This window comes from Notolepis coatsorum (assembly GCF_963971535.1).
Source record: "Notolepis coatsorum genome assembly, chromosome: 14".
NCBI classification, from domain to species: domain Eukaryota; kingdom Metazoa; phylum Chordata; class Actinopteri; order Aulopiformes; family Paralepididae; genus Notolepis; species Notolepis coatsorum.
Genome location: NC_140178.1, coordinates 115,240,774 through 115,261,805, shown reverse-complemented (window position 1 = coordinate 115,261,805; position 21,032 = coordinate 115,240,774). Strand labels below are relative to the sequence as shown.

The 21,032-nt window shown below is 44.4% G+C and overlaps 1 protein-coding gene across 1 annotated transcript in view; it reads right to left on the bottom strand.

Annotated features, from left to right (window-relative positions):
* Positions 1 to 461: 461 nt before the first annotated feature.
* Positions 462 to 21,032, bottom strand: part of LOC311240728 (serine/threonine-protein kinase WNK4-like) — a gene marked incomplete at its 5' end in the record, with an annotated part of 152,523 nt that continues 131,952 nt past the window's right edge. Inside the window, 2 exons of the mRNA XM_084329301.1 lie at positions 462 to 4,943; positions 14,376 to 14,464. Of these exons, the coding sequence (XP_084185427.1) occupies positions 4,941 to 4,943; positions 14,376 to 14,464 (92 nt within the window). The remainder of the gene's footprint in view (positions 4,944 to 14,375; positions 14,465 to 21,032) is intronic.

Sequence of the window (21,032 nt, the reverse complement as noted above, 5' to 3'; positions counted from 1 at the left end):
GACATCATAACTATGGAGGTCTAACATCATAACTCTATGGAGGTCTGACATCATAACTCTATGGAGGTCTGACATCATAACTATGGAGCTCTAACATCATAACTCTATGGAGGTCTGACATCATAACTATGGAGGTCTAACATCATAACTCCATGGAGGTCTAACATCATAACTATGGAGGTCTAACATCATAACTCTCTGGAGCTCTAACATCATAACTCTCTGGAGCTCTAACATCATAACTATGGAGCTCTAACATCATAACTCTATGGAGGTCTGACATCATAACTCTATGGAGGTCTGACATCATAACTCTATGGAGGTCTGACATCATAACTCTATGGGGCTCTAACATCATAACTCTATGGAGGTCTGACATCATAACTCTATGGGGCTCTAACATCATAACTCTATGGAGGTCTGACATCATAACTCTATGGACAAACAGACACCAGTTGATGTTTCATGATGAATGATGGTTTATTACAGGAACACATCTGGTATATACAGGATTAAAGGCACTAAGCTTGCATGGCTGTGCACACATGATCTAAACATGATTCAAAACAAAATAGATTTTGACAAAAAGAAATTGTCATTCTATAAATATATATAAATTTACAATAATACAATCTGTATCATCAACCCAAATCTCTCCTACCTATACAAGTTGTGACGTTGATCCCAGGGTTCCCACAGACATTGCAAAATGAAATTCAATGACTTTCAAGTACTTTCCTAAGCACTATTTCTTTTATTTTAAAAGAGCATTTAAAAGGATACAATTCACTTTTAAATGCAGTTTTTTTTATAGAAAAAAATCGGATCCAATATTTAACCAATTTCAGACAATTAGTTACACTTTAAATAAAATAAATTATATTTCTTGATTCATAACAATTTAGTCATGGATGAACAAAACTTTCAATGTGAATGGTTGATTTGAATTTCAAATACTTTTTAAGCACCTTGTTAAAAAATTTGCTGTTTTCAAGGAATTCCAGGCCTCGATTTTTTTGGTCAATAATCAAGAACATACAAAAAAAAATGGCGGGTCCAAAATGAATGTTGTTGTTTACATGTTGCATGTAGTCCCTCCCTACTTCCCATGTGCCCAAGTGGAACATACCTGATTGGATAAATGACAAGCTGGTGCTCTAGTGCGGTGGTGTCGGAGAGGAGGAGCCATCATGGACAACCCCCCACCCACTACACGCAGACTTGGCTGCTAGAAGGAGCACGTTCAGTGTTAGACTCAGATTCCCAAGATGCAACACTGAACGTCACAGGAAGTCCTTCATACCAACAGCCTGTACAACGCCTCACTGTGCCTCACTGAGTTAATCCCTGTATACCTTCCTGTACATTTACATTTTAACTTTACACTTTACTGTACATTTTACTGTATATTACTGTATATACTGTTATTCCTATTCTTATTTTTCATTTAAATTTGATACTTTTGACCAACTGAATGTTCATTGTGAGCGATCTGTGGTGCTGAATTTCCCTTGGGATCAATAAATGACTTCTATTCTATTCTATTCTATTCTAGTGGCTTAATGTTATCTATAGCACCTTTAATTACTACAAGGCACATTAATAAACACGAGTTGACAAGCTGATTAAACCAGCATCACGTTAACCCTCCATGTTATGTTGGGAGTTCAGTTCTTGATGAGTAGAACCTGTTGTTTCAATAAAAACAGTCAAACTTTGGATGTATAAAAGCTTTAACAGTGAGGGACTAAAACGATATTAAGACTCCCAGGAGTGCATTTACACACATTTATATTTTGGATAATTAATAAGGCATGATAGTGTACATACATCTTCATATCCTGATCACTCATATGCCCATATACAATAATGGTTACATAATAATGAATATTCTATATCTCTGGCTACAGAATAGTGAATATTCTATATCTATGGTTACAGAATAATGAATATTCTATATCTATGGTTACAGAATAATGAATATTCTATATGGTTACAGAATAGTGAATATTCTATATATTTGGTTACAGAATAATGAATATTCTATATCTCTGGCTACAGAATAATGAATATTCTATATCTATGGTTACAGAATAATGAATATTCTATATCTATGGTTACAGAATAATGAATATTCTATATGGTTACAGAATAGTGAATATTCTATATATTTGGTTACAGAATAATGAATATTCTATATCTTTGGCTACAGAATAGTGAATATTCTATATCTATGGTAACACTTATGTTTACCGATCTATGACAATAGAAAATGGCTGCTATAAAAAGGGCCTATTGTTGTCTGGTAACATTATCATTAAACATTGTAACAATAAGTGTTTTTCAGGTAGGTTGCCATGGATAAGTGCTGCAATGTGTCTTTTAAGGCAAAGATAATTCACATTACTTGGTCATAAATGGTGTTAATGAATAGGCACACAATAGACACATACAGATTCAAGCAATCACTGGTAAATATACTGAAAGTACATCATTCAGAAAGTAATTTAAACGGCAAAAACCCAGTCTAGAGAAAGTGCGTTGTGTCAATTAAGAGATAATTAAAGAAAAACTTTTTAATTTAGAATTGTATTAATATCCTTCATCAGGCGCTGGTACCATGTGGGGAAGAAGCTTCAGGAAGCTGCAAAACAGCATCTTCCTATTCAAAACAATGGGTACCAATAGCTGCAAGCTAACCAGCTAGCTTCCACCATTAAAATAATGGGTACCAGTTTTCATTTTTACTCTGTATTTTGTATTTTGTATTCATTAGTTAAGTTTTGATCTGTATTTATTTATTTCTTATTGTCTTGTCATTATTATGATTATTATTGTTGATGTTGATGTTGTGTTAATTGAAAATTGAACGGAATAATAAAAAAGATTTATCAAAAAAATATATAATAATGGTTACCAATAGCTGCAAGCTAACCAGCTAGCTTCCACCATTAAAAACAATAGTTACCAATAGCTGCAAGCTAACCAGCTAGCTTCCACCAAGAACAATGGGTTCCAATAGACACAATTTAACAGATTAGCTTCAAACATTAAAAACAGTACCAGGGGAACCAGGAGCCACAAGCTACCTTCCACCATTAAAACAAATGGGGACTAGTAGTCGCAAGCTAATTGGCTAGCTTCCACTGGCTAATAAGCTCTTTATAGGATAAATGGAACCAGTGCCTGAAGACAAATATCATGGTCTGCCTTTAAGATTCCTACAGACTTTCAAACATATAAAACACTTTTAACCAAGAAAGAAGCTTGCATTCCTAACATCTCAACTCCTACACAGAGCTGTCTCGTCACCTGTACGTCACAGCCTGCTAAACAACTGTCTCTACGCCAGGGGTGTAAAGTACTTGAGTAATTGTACTTCGTTACGATACTTAAGTACTGTTTTTGGGGATTTGTACTTTACTCGAGTAATATTAGGTTTGTATAATTGTACTTTTACTCAATTACATTTCAGAGAAAAAAAAACGTTTTAATCCTTACATTTAAAATGCAGACCTACAAAGTACAAAGTACAAATCTCGCAGGTCCAACCATTTTAATTAGTATATTTGTTTCTCTGGCCGAACTAACGTTAACGTTATTAATCCTGTGGCCGCACTTTATTTAAAAACAGCCAATCAAATCCCCATCAATGGAAAATTAACCCGCCCATACCCATGCTGATTGGTCCTTGTGCAAGACTAGAAAGCGGGGATCTTTGATTAAACACCTGCTATCAGAAGAATAGACAGTCAGAGTGACAAGCTACAGAAGATGGCCACAAACAATGTTGCTTTTACTTTTTAAAGAACATTTAAAAGTAGAAACTTTTTAACTTTTACTCAAGTGTGTTTTTAGCCAGATACTCTGACTTTTACTTGAGTACGATTTTGAGACGGTACCCACTTAAGTATAATTTCTGGGTACTTTTTACACCCCTGCTTGTATGTCACAGTCTGCTAAACACCCTGTCTCTATGTCTGTACATCACAGCCTGCTAAACACCTCTGTCTCTATGTCTGTACGTCACAGCCTGCTAAACACCTCTGTCTCTATGCCTGTATGTCACAGCCTGGTAAACACCCCTGTCTCTACGCCTGTACGTCACAGCCTGCTAAACACCTCTGTCTCTACGCCTGTACGTCACAACCTGCTAAACACCTCTGTCTCTATGCCTGTATGTCACAGCCTGCTAAACACCTCTGTCTCTACGCCTGTACGTCACAGCCTGCTAAACACCTCTGTCTCTACGCCTGTACGTCACAGCCTGCTAAACACCTCTGTCCCTACGCCTGTACATCACAGCCTGCTAAACACCTCTGTCTCTATGTCTGTACGTCACAGCCTGGTAAACACCTCTGTCTCTACGCCTGTACATCACAGCCTGTTAAACACCTGTCTCTACGCCTGTACGTCACAGCCTGCTAAATACCTCTGTCTCTACAGCCTGCTAAACACCTCTGTCTCTATATCTGTACGTCACAGCCTGCTAAACACCTCTGTCTCTATATCTGTACGTCACAGCCTGCTAAACACCTGTCTCTATGTCTGTACGTCACAGCCTGCTAAACACCTCTGTCTCTACGCCTGTACGTCACAACCTGCTAAACACCTCTGTCTCTACGCCTGTACGTCACAGCCTGCTAAACACCTCTGTCTCTACGCCTGTACGTCACAACCTGCTAAACACCTCTGTCTCTATGTCTGTACGTCACAGCCTGCTAAACACCTCACACAGCCAAGAAACAAAGCATTTCACTCCTCTATACCCGTAGAAGAATAGGGACGTGACAATGAAGTCTTCTGCTTTCTTGATCCCTCTTTCATTATCTGAGTTTAAGTCGGTCTTCTCTTCCTCTCCGGGGTCAAGGATGAGAGGATGAGAGGACCAGGAGAAGGAAGAAGAGGAGAAGAGGATGTCTTCCTCCAGGACAGGCGTGTCACTAAAAAGGTAAATGTGAGACGTTAAAGGGACAGTTTGGATTTGTGGACATTCAGTTGTATGAAATACCTGCTGGTAGTATAGCTGATGCCATTATCACTCAGCGTTCAGTATAAAGCTATCTGGCTGAATGTTAGCCTAGCTTAGCACAATGAATGGAAGCGGACATGACCGGTTAGCCTAGGCATTGTCCAACTAACACCTCTCCTGAAGGCTGACCGGTCAACATGCAGCCAGATAGCTTTATACTGAACGCACAGAGAGGAAACTGGTATCTATCTTCTTGTCTCTCTCTGGAGAAGACGGTAAGCTAATTTCCCAAAATGTTGGCGTGTTCCTTTAAAGCTTAGATCTGAGTCGATGATAACACCAAGACTTCTAAGACTCTTTATATATACATGTATAACTGTTTCTTTTTAATACTACAACTCGGTACATACATCTGATTAGCACTATTACTCAGTAGTACTAATTTATATATTTTATATCCAGTTTAATCATCTGTAGGCTACATTGTATATTACTATTGCACTTTCCTGTTTGCACTCTGGTTAGATGCCAAACCTCTTTTCGCTGTACCGTACTGCTGTATAATGACAATACATTTTAATCTAATCTAGCGCTTTGAGATTTGCTCCGCAATTGTTAAGCGCATTACAAATAAAATCTATTATTATTATTATTATTATTATTATTATTATTATTATTATTATTATTATTATTATTATTATTATTATTATTATTATTATTATTATTATTATTATTATTATTATTATTATTAATCTAATCTAATCAAATCTCTTAACTGTTAACTGGCACCGTCCCGGCCCGGGATGTTTTGAGGATGATTTTCCTACCGGCGTGACATGCCAATTTGGCTGTCGATTGCCATTTGAGGCGACAAAATATGTTCAGCGGTTCTAGCTCCGTCAATCATTTGGCGATCTCGAAAATGATTGGACAGGTTTGTAACCAATGAGTGTGGCTTTCCAATGATACCCCACTTGGGGATGAGCGAATCAGGGATCTAGATGAAAAGTCACAAGCCAAAACAGGAAGAGAAAGAACTTGTGATCTCCAAGCCTGACTTAATACTTTCTCCCTTTTGATACATGAACCAGTTTAATACACAGTCAGAAAGACCAACTAACCTTTCCAGATGATTAATTAGGATACCATGGTCAATCGTGTTGAATGCTGCACTTAGGTCAAAGAATTGTTGCCTTATTTGCATCAGAGTTTAGTCTGAGGTTGCTAATTATTTGAGTAAGAACAGATTCGGTGCTATGGTGCGTTCTGAAGCCTGATTGAAATTCCTCTAGGATGTTATTTTCCTTAACACTTTCCGTGCCGGCCGTGTTTTCCTTTTTACCCCCTTGAATGCCGCCACCCACTTCAATGATAGCGCTCTCATATTTGTGAATGCATAATCTATGTCTTAAATTATGGCTATGTGTCTAATCTGGCCGTCGTTTATCAATGACTTGTTTGCAGTCAACATTGTCGAAACGGAAATCGGTTCATTTCCGTTTTATATCATTTTGAAAACGTTTTTTTTAAGTTTCAGGAAAATATAAAGATTCCGTGATAATCGCCCTTTACTGGAATATTCTGGAATACACAAAAAACGTTGTCATTTTTCAGCCTATTTATGAATCGTTTTCAAATAAACGCTAGATTATCGATAGTATATGTGTACTTATGCACGCTAGAGAAGCGAGCTAAAAAATTGAATCTCTCATTTCCTGATCAGCACACACACACACACACATAGGGCAAACTCTGATATCTCTGTGAAAACAGCTCTGATTATCCCAAGACTGGTAAAATAGATTCCTTACCTCAGATCAGATGTTCCCCAAAAAGATTATTCCAATTCCTGATCGCCATTGCAAATATCGATCGCGTTTATTGATCCAACGCTGCATACTGGAAATATGTATTCCACGCTGTTCTAATGGTCCACAATGAGTCCGATGGGCTCGGATTACTTGCCTGAGAAGTAAAATGTGGATTCCGGATTTTTCTTTTCTCATCCATTTTCATTGAGTCCATTCCAAAAGGGTGCATTACCATCCGGGAGACGATAGGGGGCGGTATTTTCCCCAATGGAGCTCAGAGAGAGTTTGCAGCAATAACGTGATACTAGATTGATGAAATATGAATGAAAATCACCAATAAAAAAAAATGCTATATCGCGTCGTTGGCAATAAACGGTCGACATGAACAAACGACTTATAGCGTTGTTGGCATTGAAAGTGTTAAGAAATGAATTTATTTGGACTGAGACCATTTCTTTGCTGATGAATGGAAGGTTGGACATTGGCCCATAGTTGGTCAGTGCATTACTATTAAGTTTGGTTTTCTTTAGTAAGGGTTTTACGACGGCCGTTTTGAATGCATCTGGGAAGATGTCTGTTGAAGAAGAGAAGAGAGTATTTATAATCTTTAGGACTTTATGACTTGAGTCATTGTAGGTCTACCCTGCAGGTATAGGGTTTTACAGTTTTGCAGGGTTTACAGATGTTATCTGTGTTTACATCAGAAGTAATGCTGGCTCTGATTGATGTTATAGGGTTGAGTAGCTGGTCAATAGTGGTATGGTATGAGTGTATGTAGTATGAGTGTATGGAATGTTGTGCTGTTTTTGAGCACGTTTTAGTTTTCTCTGAGATGTCTTCGTTTGTTGTTTTATTGATATTTGTTGTTTTATTGATATTTGTTATTGTTCTATATTAGAAAATTTGACATAAATATTTGTTTGTATGTCTGATTTTGATTGGTTTAATGTTCTATAATTGTTTGTATATTTTATTGGTGTTTTATTGATATTTGTTTTGTTTTTATGTTGTTTTATTGATTATTCTTGTTTAATTTTATATGTTTGGATCCAGACCCCAGGAATAATAGTCGCTGCTGAGGCAGTGACTAATGGGGATCTGAAATAAAGAAATAAATAAAGAAAATAAATAGTGGAGAATAATATTCTCGAATTCCCAGTATTCTCAGTGATAATCTTGCGAAAAGTAATACTTTTTTGCCAACTGTATTTCGTTGGGTAGCACTTTATAATAACACCCTGTTATAATACATTTATAAGGTATTTGTAGATAATGAACTAATCATGAACAAACCATTTATATACATTCATAAATGATTATTAAATCATTTATAACTATATTTGTATACCATTTACAAAGTATTTATAACGCATTAGTGGATAATGAACTAATCATGAACAAACCATTTATATACATTCATAAATGATTATTAAATCATTTATAACTATATTTGTATAACATTTACAGATTAGTTCTACATTATTTATAACTCATTATCAACATTGTTTGTACTTGATTTGTTCATCATTAAATAATGTTGTTTAATGTGTAGTAACACATTTGTAGATGCTTTGAAAAATGGATATGAAAAAACGACTATAGTATATCTCCATTTATTTTTCATGTTCAACAAATGATTTGTTAAGACATTCATAAAACATCTATAAATCATTTGCAGAGGCTATCGTGGGGGCCAATCTAAAGTGAAGCCTATTCATCATTAACAAGTGTCTAATACAGTTAATTATTTGTTTACTTTTTCATCACATGTTACAAATGTTGTAGGCAGCTTTCGGATACACCCTTCTTTGTGACATCAACCAGTGACAGAATTAGGACTAAAGATAAATGGCAATTTTATTAACATATAAAATACATGTGCATGACATATAGTGTAACATCGGGGGGTACTATTGTTTATTGTTTATTGTTTAAAAGGATCCCCATTAGCTGTCACCTAAGTGGCGAGCTAGTCTTCCTGGGGTCCACACAGAAAGACAACAGAAAACACAAAACATAACGATAGGTTATGACTATAACCAAGTTCTGTCAATAGTGGTGACGCTCGGCATCACTCTAGCACTATCCCCGCATGTGCACGCGCACTGAATAAAATTCCACAATGTACCTTTAATCCCAGTATTCGTCTGACCACACCCCTCGTTAGCTTACCTTCATAAGCAGGTGTGTGGTCACCTGCTCTCCTCCTTCCCAAGCTTTCACCACAAGGTGAGATCAAGGGCTGCAGCGGCGTCGGATGCCGAGCGTCACCACTATTGACAGAACTTGGTTATAGTCATAACCTATCGTTCTGTTTCATAGTGGATCCGCTCGGCATCACTCTAGCACAAAGGGAGGCCGAGCGGAGCCACCGGCCGACAAATACACCCCGCTGAAAGCCCCCCACAACCATCAGAACAGGGAGGGCAGAGCCCCCCCGACCCCCCCTAATGGAGGGCACCCCCCCTATTAGAGGTTTCCCGGGAGGGCGACGGATCCGACCGTGCGAAGAGGCACTCAAGCAACTCAATGCACAGGGTGAGCAGACCGTGGCCTGACCCCACGACTACACACACGCACAACCCGCATGTTACCCGGGAACGAACGGAGGGAACAACCTCGTTACTGCCCCCAGAAACACGGGGTCAAGGGCAAACCCAACCCCGTGGCAAGGCGGAGCGCGAAGGAAGGCCCAGACCCACCAAAGGGACTGGACCCCCTGGAACGGGGGCCCGGAGAAGTCCATGATGCCAGCATCAAGACCCCACCAGGTGGGCACTTAGTGGCCCCGCCCCCCACATCGCCAGCGTATTCGGACAAAGGCCCCTCAGCCGAGCGGGCCCTGTCCCCCCAATAGTACACCGCCTGGCACACTGACCCTGCAGAACAGGCAGTCAGCATGGCCGTAAAGCACACAAAAAAGGTTAACCAACGGAAGCAGGCAGCGCTCCGGGGAAAAACCAGGCAACAGGCTGTTAACCCGAGCCTGGAGACTGCGGACGAGACAGGCGCCAGAGGGGACAGCTGAACACAGCCGCCCCGGCGGAAGGGGCGCATGCTGGCGTTGTTGCATGACCAAACCTCCATTTAAAAAAAACCCACCCAGAGGGGTTGATGCAGAGAAGGCTGACACGATTGGCAGACGTCATGAACGTGCAGGGGCACCCTCACCGGTGAACCCGGGAGTTGACACTGCTCCAACACACCAGAGAACCAACCACCTAGTCGTTACCCTATGCGGTGGTTGGTCCCATAACCCCTCAGGAAAAAACTCCAAAACATACCTGCGGCACTACCGCAGTACCCGTGTTCCAGTTTCCAACAGGGTTATCCCGGGCCTACGGGTCAACGAAAACATTACTTCGGACCGGGCCCGGTGATACGGGGAGCACAGGGTCCCCCGAGGAGGTCAAAGACCACCCCAACAGGCCCCTCTTCGCCATGCGTAAGAGAAGAGCGCAAGAATGGAAAACCAGCCCCAACACCCCGTACTTGGTATTCCCAGGAGGTCACCCAACCAAGTACTAACCAAGACCAACCTGCGTGGCGGCCGAGATCCGACGAGATCGGGCGTGTACAGGTTGGCACGGCCGTAAGCCATTACGACAGTGTAGAATACAATGCACCCAACAAGGGTTCCATAGCGCTTAACCCTGTGACACCCGGACCGACCTAGCATTTTTCCCCCTGAAAAGTCCCTCAGGGTACCAGAACAGCAGATCTGCATCCCCGGCGGACAACGGGTTTAACTGATCCGGACCAGCGTGACCAGAACCAGTCCCGTGCCCTAACCACGCCGACATGCCAACTCCAGGAGAAGGGGCAGATATGCGTGTTGATCTTAAACATGAAAAGAAGGCGCCACTCAGACGTTCGATGCGAACCGCGCCCGGTGGCCCACCCCCAGGGCGTGAGACTCTTCTACGTATGTTCAGATCCATTCCGTTATCATCCCCTGATATGAACGAGAACCCGTCGACAACCACACAGGTCGTCGGAAGAGGAAAAACCCCCATCCCAATTGCTTTATAAAAACACTGTTTTAACCCCAAGCAACCAAGGTGCGCCAGTCAGTTGCTTAATGTCCAGCAGAACATCCCGAGCTAGCACTATGTGTGCGTCGGGTATATCCACATCAATAATAGGCTATTTAGACCTTTTTATTGAATCCCCAAGGCGCCCAGGGGAACGACAAGAGGGGCGGGATGCAACCAACTCCAACCCTTTATAATAATAAAGAAGAAGCATCAACCGTATGAACCCAACTGCACAGCTGGGAGTAAAAAACTGTTTATATTTTTACATCCAGTCACTCCTTTAGTCAGAGAGTATAGACCGAACTTTCCCAGAAGCCTTCCCACATGAGTCGTAGTTATGAAAAAGACATGTCAACTGTGAGTCACGTGACCAACTGACACAAGTTTACACATAAATCGAGCGTAGCAGACCCGTAAGCCCTACGCTCTAACTCGACACCTTAACACCACAACCTTACGTAAAGATCTTAACTCACGGAAGCCGTCGCCATAGCAACATTGCTATGACGGGGGGAAACCCTGTACACGGCTCCTGTTTGTAATAGGAGTCGCGTCAGGACAACCCCCCCCCCTCCCCCCTCCCTGCCAAGACGTTCGAACGGCTCGGCCCTGACTGGCTCAGCAGAATGAGAAAAAATCTCCTAAACCAACCAAGTGGAAAGGAGGGGTTTATTCGACACCCCCTCACAAAACCCCTTTTCCCTACACACAATAACAACTGTAGCATTTTGAAACCTTCGGTAGAATGCTAATGTATCTCTACCGTTAACCATGAGAGTTGCCGGTGCATAGTGATGGTGTTTGATCTCATGGAACAATGTAAAACTATCCAGCTCTGTTCTGGGCAGTTTGCAATTTCTTTAGTTGACCTTTGGATGCAGAGGACCATACTGGTGCACAATAATCTAGGTGACATAAAATTTAAGATTTCGCCACCTGTCCCACAATATATGTAGGGACATAAGAAAGACATTTCCTCACCATGGAGATACCACTCCCCATCTTCTTCACTATGGTATCAATGTGTTCTGCCCATGACAGCTGGCTATCAATTATTATGCCCCGTAATTTTACTTTATTTACCTGTTCTATGGGTTTGTCAGACATGTTCAAACTCATTTTTGGTATTGATGACAATTTATGACTCGAACCCAAGATAATTGATTTGGTTTTTGAGATGTTTAGTACCAACTTATTCCGTTTTATCCAATCAAACACCATATTTAACTCAGCTGATAAAACATTGTCCAGTTCACTGACAGTTTTTGCAGCATAGTACAATGTGGAATCATCAGCATACATTTGTACAGTTGCTTTACACAGAACTGATGGTAAGTCGTTTGTGAAGATGGCGTATAGGAGTGGTCCTAGGCAGCTCCCTTGCGGGACCCCGCAGTCTAAGACCTTAGAGTGAGACCAGCTGCCAGTGTAATAAATCCTTTGTGTCCTACTTGTGAGATAACTCTTCATAAATATGATGGCTGTTGGACAAAACCCATAGCATTCTAGTTTACCGATGAGCAGATCATGGTCTATGACATCGAATGCAGCACTAAAATCAAGTAATACTGCACCAGTCATCTTTGAGTTATCAATTTCCTTGAGCCAGTCATCTGTCATTACTGTAAGGGCAGAATAAGTGGAATGATTAGGTTTGTAAGCATGTTGAAAACTTGTGTTCAAGCCATTACAGTCAAAGTAATCCTGTATTTGTGAGTGGACTATTCTCTCCATCAGTTTACTGAGAACTGGGAGAATAGCGATAGGTCTACTGTTCTTCCCAGTGAGTGCTAGTCTGCCATCTTTAGGTAAGGGAATAATTTTACCATCTTTCCAGACAGTGGGATAAACACCTTTCATTAAGCATGCATTTAATATATGACATATCGGACCATAAACATAGTCAGCTGCCAGACCAAGTACCTTACTATCTAGCATGTCAGTACCTACTGAGCTATGTTCAGGAAGGGACTTCAACAGCTTCCTCCTTACTTCCCGCTCATTTACACAATTAAACTTAAAAGTGCAACTCTTGTCTAACATCACATTCTTTTTTATGAGCTTTAGATAATCATAATCAGTATTGTCCATCTTCTGCCTTAGTGCACAGACCTTATTTATGAAGAAATCATTAAAATAATTTGCTATATCAGATGGTTTTGTCAGAAACGTGCCTTCTGATTCCATAAAGGAAACCCCACCAGTTGTCCTTCTCCCCATTATTTCATTAAGGGTTTTCCAGAGCTCTTTACTATCTTGCTTTACAGCATTTATTCTTTGCATGTAATATTCTTTTTTCATTGATCTATTCAGTTTTGTAACCTGGTTTCTCAGTTGACAGTACATTAATCTGTCCTCCACTAATCCAGACATTACTAATGTAGATTTGGCTTCATCTCTTTCCTTCATGAGGCTCTTTAGAGTCTCATTCAGCCATGGAGCTTGTCTAACCTTTACAATACACTTTCTCATAGGGGCATGCTTATCAACAATCTTCATGAAGCGTTCCATAAAGATATTTAAGGAGGCCTCAGGCTCCTCAGCAGTATACACATAGATGTGGTGGCCGCTAACGTTACATTTGTTCGACACGACACACAAGAGTAATAATTATTTGTGTCGTGTCATCATCACTGAGCACACATTAGGAACAAATGTAACGTTAGCGGCCACCACATCTACATGAACGTCTACACAACATAAGAGTTGTTTGTAGGTCGGAAATGATGGAATAGATTTACCAACAAAAAAAGGTGTTTAACCTGCTCATACCTTATTAAAAGCGAAAGTATAGACGCAGCACGGATAACTTGTGCTTCCATTCAAACAGACGGCAACACACGTGACGTCAAGTCTCGCTCGTGTGAGACTTCCTCTCTAGATACTCTACCTGGCCAGGGTACTCCTGGGTCCTAGTGCCCCCCGATGTTACACTATATGTCATGCACATGTATTTTATATGTTAATAAAATTGCATTTATCTTTAGTCCTAATTCTGTCACTGTTTGATGTCACAAAGAAGGGTGTATCCGAAAGCTGCCTACAACATTTGTAACATGTGATGAAAAAGTTAACAAATAATTAACTGTATTAGACACTTGTTAATGATGAATAGGCTTCACTTTAGATTGGCCCCCACGATAGCATCTGCAAATGATTTATAGATGTTTTATGAATGTCTTAACAAATCATTTGTTGAACATGAAAAATAAATGGAGATACACTATAGTCGTTTTTTCATATCTATTTTTCAAAGCATCTACAAATGTGTTACTACACATTAAACAACATTATTTAATGATGAACAAATCAAGTACAAACAATGTTGATAATGAGTTATAAATAATGTAGAACTAATCTGTAAATGTTATACAAATATAGTTATAAATGATTTAATAATCATTTATAAATGTATATAAATGGTTTGTTCATGATTAGTTCATTATCTACAAATACCTTATAAATGTATTATAACAGGGTGTTATTATAAAGTGCTACCTTTCTTTGCTATAGACAGTCCTGGCTTCTCTGTATGTAGATAATTTGCGGTCTCACCAGGCAATTGTATTCGGGGGCAAAGGTCACGCCCTTCCCTGGTCTGTCCTGAGAGCCACTGCTGTTTCCTGAGTTCTTACGCATGATCCCTGAGGACACAAGAGAAACCAGTTATCTACAGTAGAAATCATTTATAAATAACAGGTAACAGTAGAGACCATTTATAAATAACAGTTATCTACAGTAGAGACCATTTATAAATAACAGTTATATTATCATACTGGCCAATCGCGTCTCGCTCTTCGCCATAATGAGATATCTCTTATCTCCAGCACCTACTGTGCTCATGAACAAAACAATTGCACTCTCATGCACGTGACCAGGCCACACCCCCGCGTCCTACTATATAACTAGTTGTTATGAAATGCAGAGAGAAATTACACAATGTTGGGTTTTCGCCGGAGATTCGCCAGCCCCTGGAATCTTCTCGGCATATCCTAACAGCGCATCGGCCCTGGCCTGGGGTTTCCTCGTTTCGTGACAGCGGATCGAGGGACGTCGCGCGGCGGCTAGCTGTCGGGCTAGGTCGCGCACAGGTAGGGCCTGCGTTACCAGGCATCAATGCTAGCGTTTGTGATACTGCTCGTTGTTCCGTGAGACAACCGAGTTGTGTATTGGCGCAAGGGGCAGGATATCTGGGTAAACGTTGTCGTCATGACTCTGAGTTGGATGTTTTCCCAGCTATCCTGTAGTGCGCGGCTAATGCTAATGCTACGATGCTGGCTCACTGTTCCTTTGTTCCCCGCCATGGGCTGTCACCACTTTTCCCTCCTCTTAACCGGTTCATTGATGAAGGTCAGTCGGTAGCTAATGTGGGGGGTTTTGCTAAGGCTTATTTACCCTTTTTATGGGTGAATGGGCTGACAACAGGGCGCAAGGCAGGTGTGCCCTGGCTTGAGAGCCAGGTAGCATCGATCCTTTGCCCTGGCATGGTTGAACGGTGTCCCACCCGGAAGCCGACGCCTGAGGGCGAGTCGGCCCGGCAGGTGGCGGTATGGGCTGATGAAGTTTATATCACCACAGGATGGAATTTAGCAGCAACCAGTGTCATTGCTCAGTTGACTGTTTTTCTGTCCACATTGGTAGTGGGGCTGTAGGGCCAGCCGACGCCGAAAACATCGCACATGTTTTTGGGGTTATAGAACTTTTAACTCAGTCGCAGGCTATAACCGAAGGGAGGATCAGGATGCTATCAACTCTTATTCACAGGCATCTCTGGTTGGAGCAGTCTTCCCTTGAGGAGGAGAAAAGGTTTCTCCTCCTTAGGGCTCCCCTTTCCGCAGAGGGACTCTTTGGTCTTTCCGCGGAAACGCGGGCGGTATTTGACCTGGGCCCCACACCGCCTCGCACCACGCAGCCAGAGGTGAGAGCGCGGCCTCGTCAACGACGGTGGCGAGGCCCTCAACCAGCGGCTATGTTTCCTCCGCCTGAGGTACCCTGGACACGAAAACAGTTGATCGCAAGGCCGACAGCCTTGGCGGCCGAGGGATCGGCTACATTAGATGAGCACGCCCTAAAAAACCGTCGCCGTCTAGCTGTGTCTAGCTGGCTCTCCGGTCACTCCCCCCCCCAACACCAGCGGGATAAGGGCTCTGATTTGTTTCCTTTGGTTGCGGGCCGCGTGCTTTCAATGAAGCGCAAGCGGCCCCACGTTTCGCTTCTCAAGGGGACAGGGGCTGACACCCAGTTGATGACTAGGCCTGGGTCTGTCCGTGAGAATGTTGTGCTGTCAAGCGGCTCCCACACCACGCGTTCTGCATCTGTGGTTGGTGAGCCTGGTGTTACGTCTGTCAACAACAAAGGTTGTCAGTGGGGGGGCTCGAGGCCTCTTGGGGCACAGCGCGGGTTCCCCCAACCTCGCCTTCGCCAGGCCGGGTATCACGTTAGTGCCTCCCATGGCCGGATGACCGGCAGTGGTCAGGCAGGCGCTCGTGATTTAGGTGGTAGTAATATCACTGCAGGGCTATGGTGTGTAGGAATCCACCCTATCGGGCAGTGTGGGGACCTCACACCTTGCATGTCCAGCTGTAGAACAGTTCCTCAGCAATCCATGCTGGCGAGGTGTTCAGTGGGGGAGCTTTTGTCACCCAGTGTGATGTCAGCTTCCCCCGTATCAAACCGGCCCTTTCTGTCGGGGTCCCCCCTTGGGTGCGATTGCCTTGTTGGTAGTGTCAGGGTCTGATATCCCGACTCCACGAGACACCCTGCTCGCGCGGTTGGCGGGTCCAGGGTTGGCAACGCACAGCGGGTGGGACCGGGCCGCCTAAATATTAAAGGCAACCAACTTGTGTCTAGCCACGCCCAACTTGCGTCTAGCCACGCCCCCGCGGCGACGCGGCAGCAGCAGAGCGGAGAGCTCTGTCGCGGCAGCATTATGTAGCAGTAATCCCCCCTCTTTTAAAATTCGACAACTAGCTCAACTGTTAGCGCCGCCTTGCTGTGGATCCTGCGGTCCGTTGGTGACAAGTTCGATTCCCTTCAATTTTTTAATTTAAAATTTTTTTTAACATGCATTCTTTCGCCGGTTAAGTTTAGGCATGTTAACTTTAAGCATTGTTTCGGAGTTGGTTAAGGTTAAGGTTAGGCATTGTTTCGGAGTTGGTTAAGGTTAGAAGGGTTAAGTTTAGGCACTGTTAAGGAGCTGGTTAAGGTTAGAGTTTGTCTTAGAGAATGGCAATATTCTTTCGGAGTTGGTTAAGGTTAAGGTTAAGGTTAGGCATTGTTTCGGAGTTGGTTAAGGTTAAGGTTAGGCATTGTTTCGGAGTTGGTTAAGGTTAGAAGGGTTAAGTTTAGGCGCTGTTAAGGAGCTGGTTAAGGTTAGAGTTTGTCTTAGAGAATGGCAATAGACAGCCTATTTCTGCGCTGCAGCTCTCTCGCGCTGCCGCGGTCACATGGGCATAGTGGCCAATCAGAGAAACGCTAAACACAAGTTGGTTGCCTAAAATATTCACGCGACCGGGCCACCTATCTACGGTTCCTAGCGGACCAGCGCCAAGTGGCGGCGGGTGCGCTTTGGGATTATCATCACATATGGCTACAGCAGTGCCGTATGTCGACGTGGATGGAGAGAACGCTGAGGCGGGGGCTTGTGTTGCAGTTTGCGCTACCCCACCCTCCGTTTTCAGGTTTGGTGCAGACCTTGTTGTCAGGGTCAGCAGCAGTGACAGCTCTGGCAGACGAGATCCAATCTCTGTTAGCGAAGCAAGCCATAGTCGTGGTCCCAAGGGAAGACGCGATGTGTGGCGTTTACTCCCGGTATTTTCTGGTGCCCAAGAAATCGGGAGGTGTCAGACCTATTCTGGATCTGTCTGCGTTCAATCGGCTGATTGTGACGAGGCGGTTCAGGATGTTGACCGTCAAACACCTGATAAGCTCCGTCAGAGTGGGAGACTGGTTCACCTCCATAGACCTGAAGGATGCGTATTTTCACATCCCGATCTTCCCTCCTCACAGAAAATTCCTTCGCTTCCTCTTTCAGGGTGTGGCGTACGAATACCAGAGGCTGCCGTTCGGCTACTCTCTGGCCCCCCGCACATTCACCAAGTGCGTAGAGACCGCGCTGGAGCCTCTACGTCGTCAGGGGATACGAGTTATTTTCTATCTCGACGACATTCTGCTCCTCAGCCGGTCGGAGGAGGTCGCCAGGTCTCATACCAGGCTGGTGGTGGAATTCCTCACCAGTCTGGGTTTTGCTGTGAACTGGGAGAAGAGTACTCCTCTTCCCAGTCAACAGGTGGAGTACTTGGGCTTGGTTCTAAGCTCAAGGCCCATGAGGGCAACCCTCTCAGAGCGGCGGCGAGTGGCTATTCTCGACGCACTCAGGGGGCTCCGTCCTGGCAGGACGGTTACGGCGTTGTCCGTGATGCGCCTACTCAGTATGATGGCATCAGCTCACTCTGTGGTCCCTCTTGGCCTCCTCTTCATGAGGAGGATACAGAGGTGGTTTTCCAGTATGGGAATAGACCTGGTGAGAGGCAAGTGGAAACGACTGAAGGTTCCCATGTCAATACTGGGGGATCCGACCACTGGGGGAGGACTGGTACCCTCACCAGCGGGATCTCCATGGGCAGCAGGCTATCACACGTCACGGTCTTCACCGACGCCTCCCTCGTGGGATGGGGGGGGACATGTCAGACCAACGCAGTAGGGGGCCGCTGGACATGCCATGCTACCCGGTTTGCACTGCATATCAATGTGTTGGAATTGAAGGCGGTCCTTCTGGTCCTCAAGCGGCTCGGCCACTTGGTGGTGGGCGAGCACGTGTTGGTCAGGACGGACAACACGACGTCAGCGTCGTATATCAACAGACAGGGAGGAGTACGCTCCCCCCGTCTGCACCGGGCGGCGGTCGAGCTCTGGCTATGGGCGTCTCTCAATCTGCGCAGCCTGAGGGCGCTCCACATCCCTGGCAAACAGAATGTGGGCGCGGATGCGATGTCGTGGGCGGTCCACGTTCCGACGAATGGGGACTACGTCCAGACATAGTCAGACAAGTCTGGGACCGGTTCGGGGAAGCCACGGTGGATCTGTTTGCGAGCAGACAGTCTCACCAGTGCCCCTTATGGTTCTCGGTCAGTCGGGGGGACAATCCTCCCTTGGGGGTGGATGCCTTCTCGATGTATCCATGGCCGCCCGGGATTCTGGGATTCTGGGACCCGGTGTCCTGCCCCCTGGACGCTGTCGTTTCCTTCCTTCAGTCTATTTTGGGTAGACTGTCGGCCTCGGCGGTGAGGGTATATGCTGCAGCTATATCCTCTTGTCATGTGGGTTTTGAGGGCGTTACGTTGTTCAACCACCCTCTTGTGAAACGTTTCCTGCTTGGCGCTCGGCGTCTCAAGCCGGTGGAACGTTCTCTGTCTCCGAGTTGGGACCTCCAACTGGTCCTCGGCCTGTTGTCTGAGGCCCCGTTTGAGCCTCTTGAGCAGGCATCGTTGGAGCAGCTGTCTTTCAAGACTGCGTTCCTACTGGCCATCACCTCCGCTAAGCGCGTGGGTGAGCTGTGTGCTCTCTCGGTGCGGCCTGAGTGCTTGTCTATTCGTGCCAATAGCGGTGCGACTCTGAGGCCTAATCCAGTCTTCGTGCCAAAGAATATCCAGAGCTCTTTTCGCTCGAGGGATATTGTGATTCAGGCGTTTCATCCGCCTCCTCACGCTAGTGGGTTAGAGGCGAGCCTTCATCTGTCGTGTCCTGTCCGTACTTTGGGGGTTTACCTTAGTCGCATGCAGGATCTCAGGGCTTCCGATCAACTGTTTGTTTGTTACGGTGGCCCTCGCGCGGGTGAGGCGCTGTCCAAGCAGCACATTGGTTGTGCAAGGGCATTGCCCTTTGCTACACGTTGGCTGGACAGGTTCCCCCCGGGGGCGTCAGGGCGCACTCCACTCGTGGTGTGGCGGCCTCTGCTGCCCTGTTAGGGGGGGGCCTCGGTGGAGGACATCTGTGCTGCGGCCTCCTGGTCCACCCCTGGTCCTCCCCACACCTTATAACTACTACTATTGTCGTGTCCAAAGTATTCTGCCAGGGAACTTATGGACACGACAATAGTAGTAGTTATAAGGTGTTTGAGCAGGACGGACACTGATGGCGATACGATAGCCCCTTTAGCTGCACTAACGCTGTTGTTAGCTTACATGCTAACGTGAATGGGATCGACCATAGCATTGCGGCTAGGCTAGCTACCTAGTACCGCTAGTTGAATGGATAAATGTTATTTAACATTGCAGAATGTTATTACTTATAACTATTGTCGTGTCCATAAGTTCCCTGGCAGAATCCACAACCACATTACCATATTTGTAATAATGTAAATCATTGTGTCGTTGTACATATTGTGTATACAACGTGAGTAGCTAACGTAGCTTAGCTTAGCTCGATAGCCGCCGTTCTCGAAACCTAACAATGCCCGATCTAAAATGGTTCTCTCCTCTTTGTATACCTTTGTCCTCACAAGTATTCTGGCAGGGAACTTATGGACACGACAATAGTAGTAGTTATAAGGTGTTTGAGCAGGACGGACGCTGATGTTGATACGATAGCCCCTTTAGCTGCACTAACGCTGTTGTTAGCTTACATGCTAACGTGAATGGGATCGACCATAGCATTGCGGCTAGGCTAGCTACCTAGTACCGCTAGTTGAATGGATAAACGTTATTTAACATTGCAGAATGTTATTACTTATTACTATTGTTGTGTCCATAAGTTCCCTGGCAGAATACTTGTGAGGACAAAGGTATACAAAGAGAGAACCAGTTTAGATCGGGCATTGTTAGGTTTTGAGAACGGCGGCTATCGCGCTAACAGCTGTTCGATTTCAGCGTCCGTCTCCTGCTACGCTCATAGCGAGGGGGGCGTACTAGCGTAGGTCAGCGGCCAATCAGAGCGCAAAACGGGAACCCGGAAACGCGGACGCGTTGGAAAATGGCTACACGCGGACAGGACTCCCCTCCTCCCTGGCTGGGGCTTACGGGCCCTCAGGGGGTGCATTTGACGTGGCCACGCATCCGCTCTGCCCTTTATCTCAGTAGGCAGAGTGAGACGCGATTGCCAGTATGATAATATAATGTAAGGTTATCCTATAACCCTAGTTATATGAATACTGGCTGAGCGTCTCGCTCTTCAGCGCCCGGAGGTCCCTTGGATGTTTTCCGCGTATGGAATTCG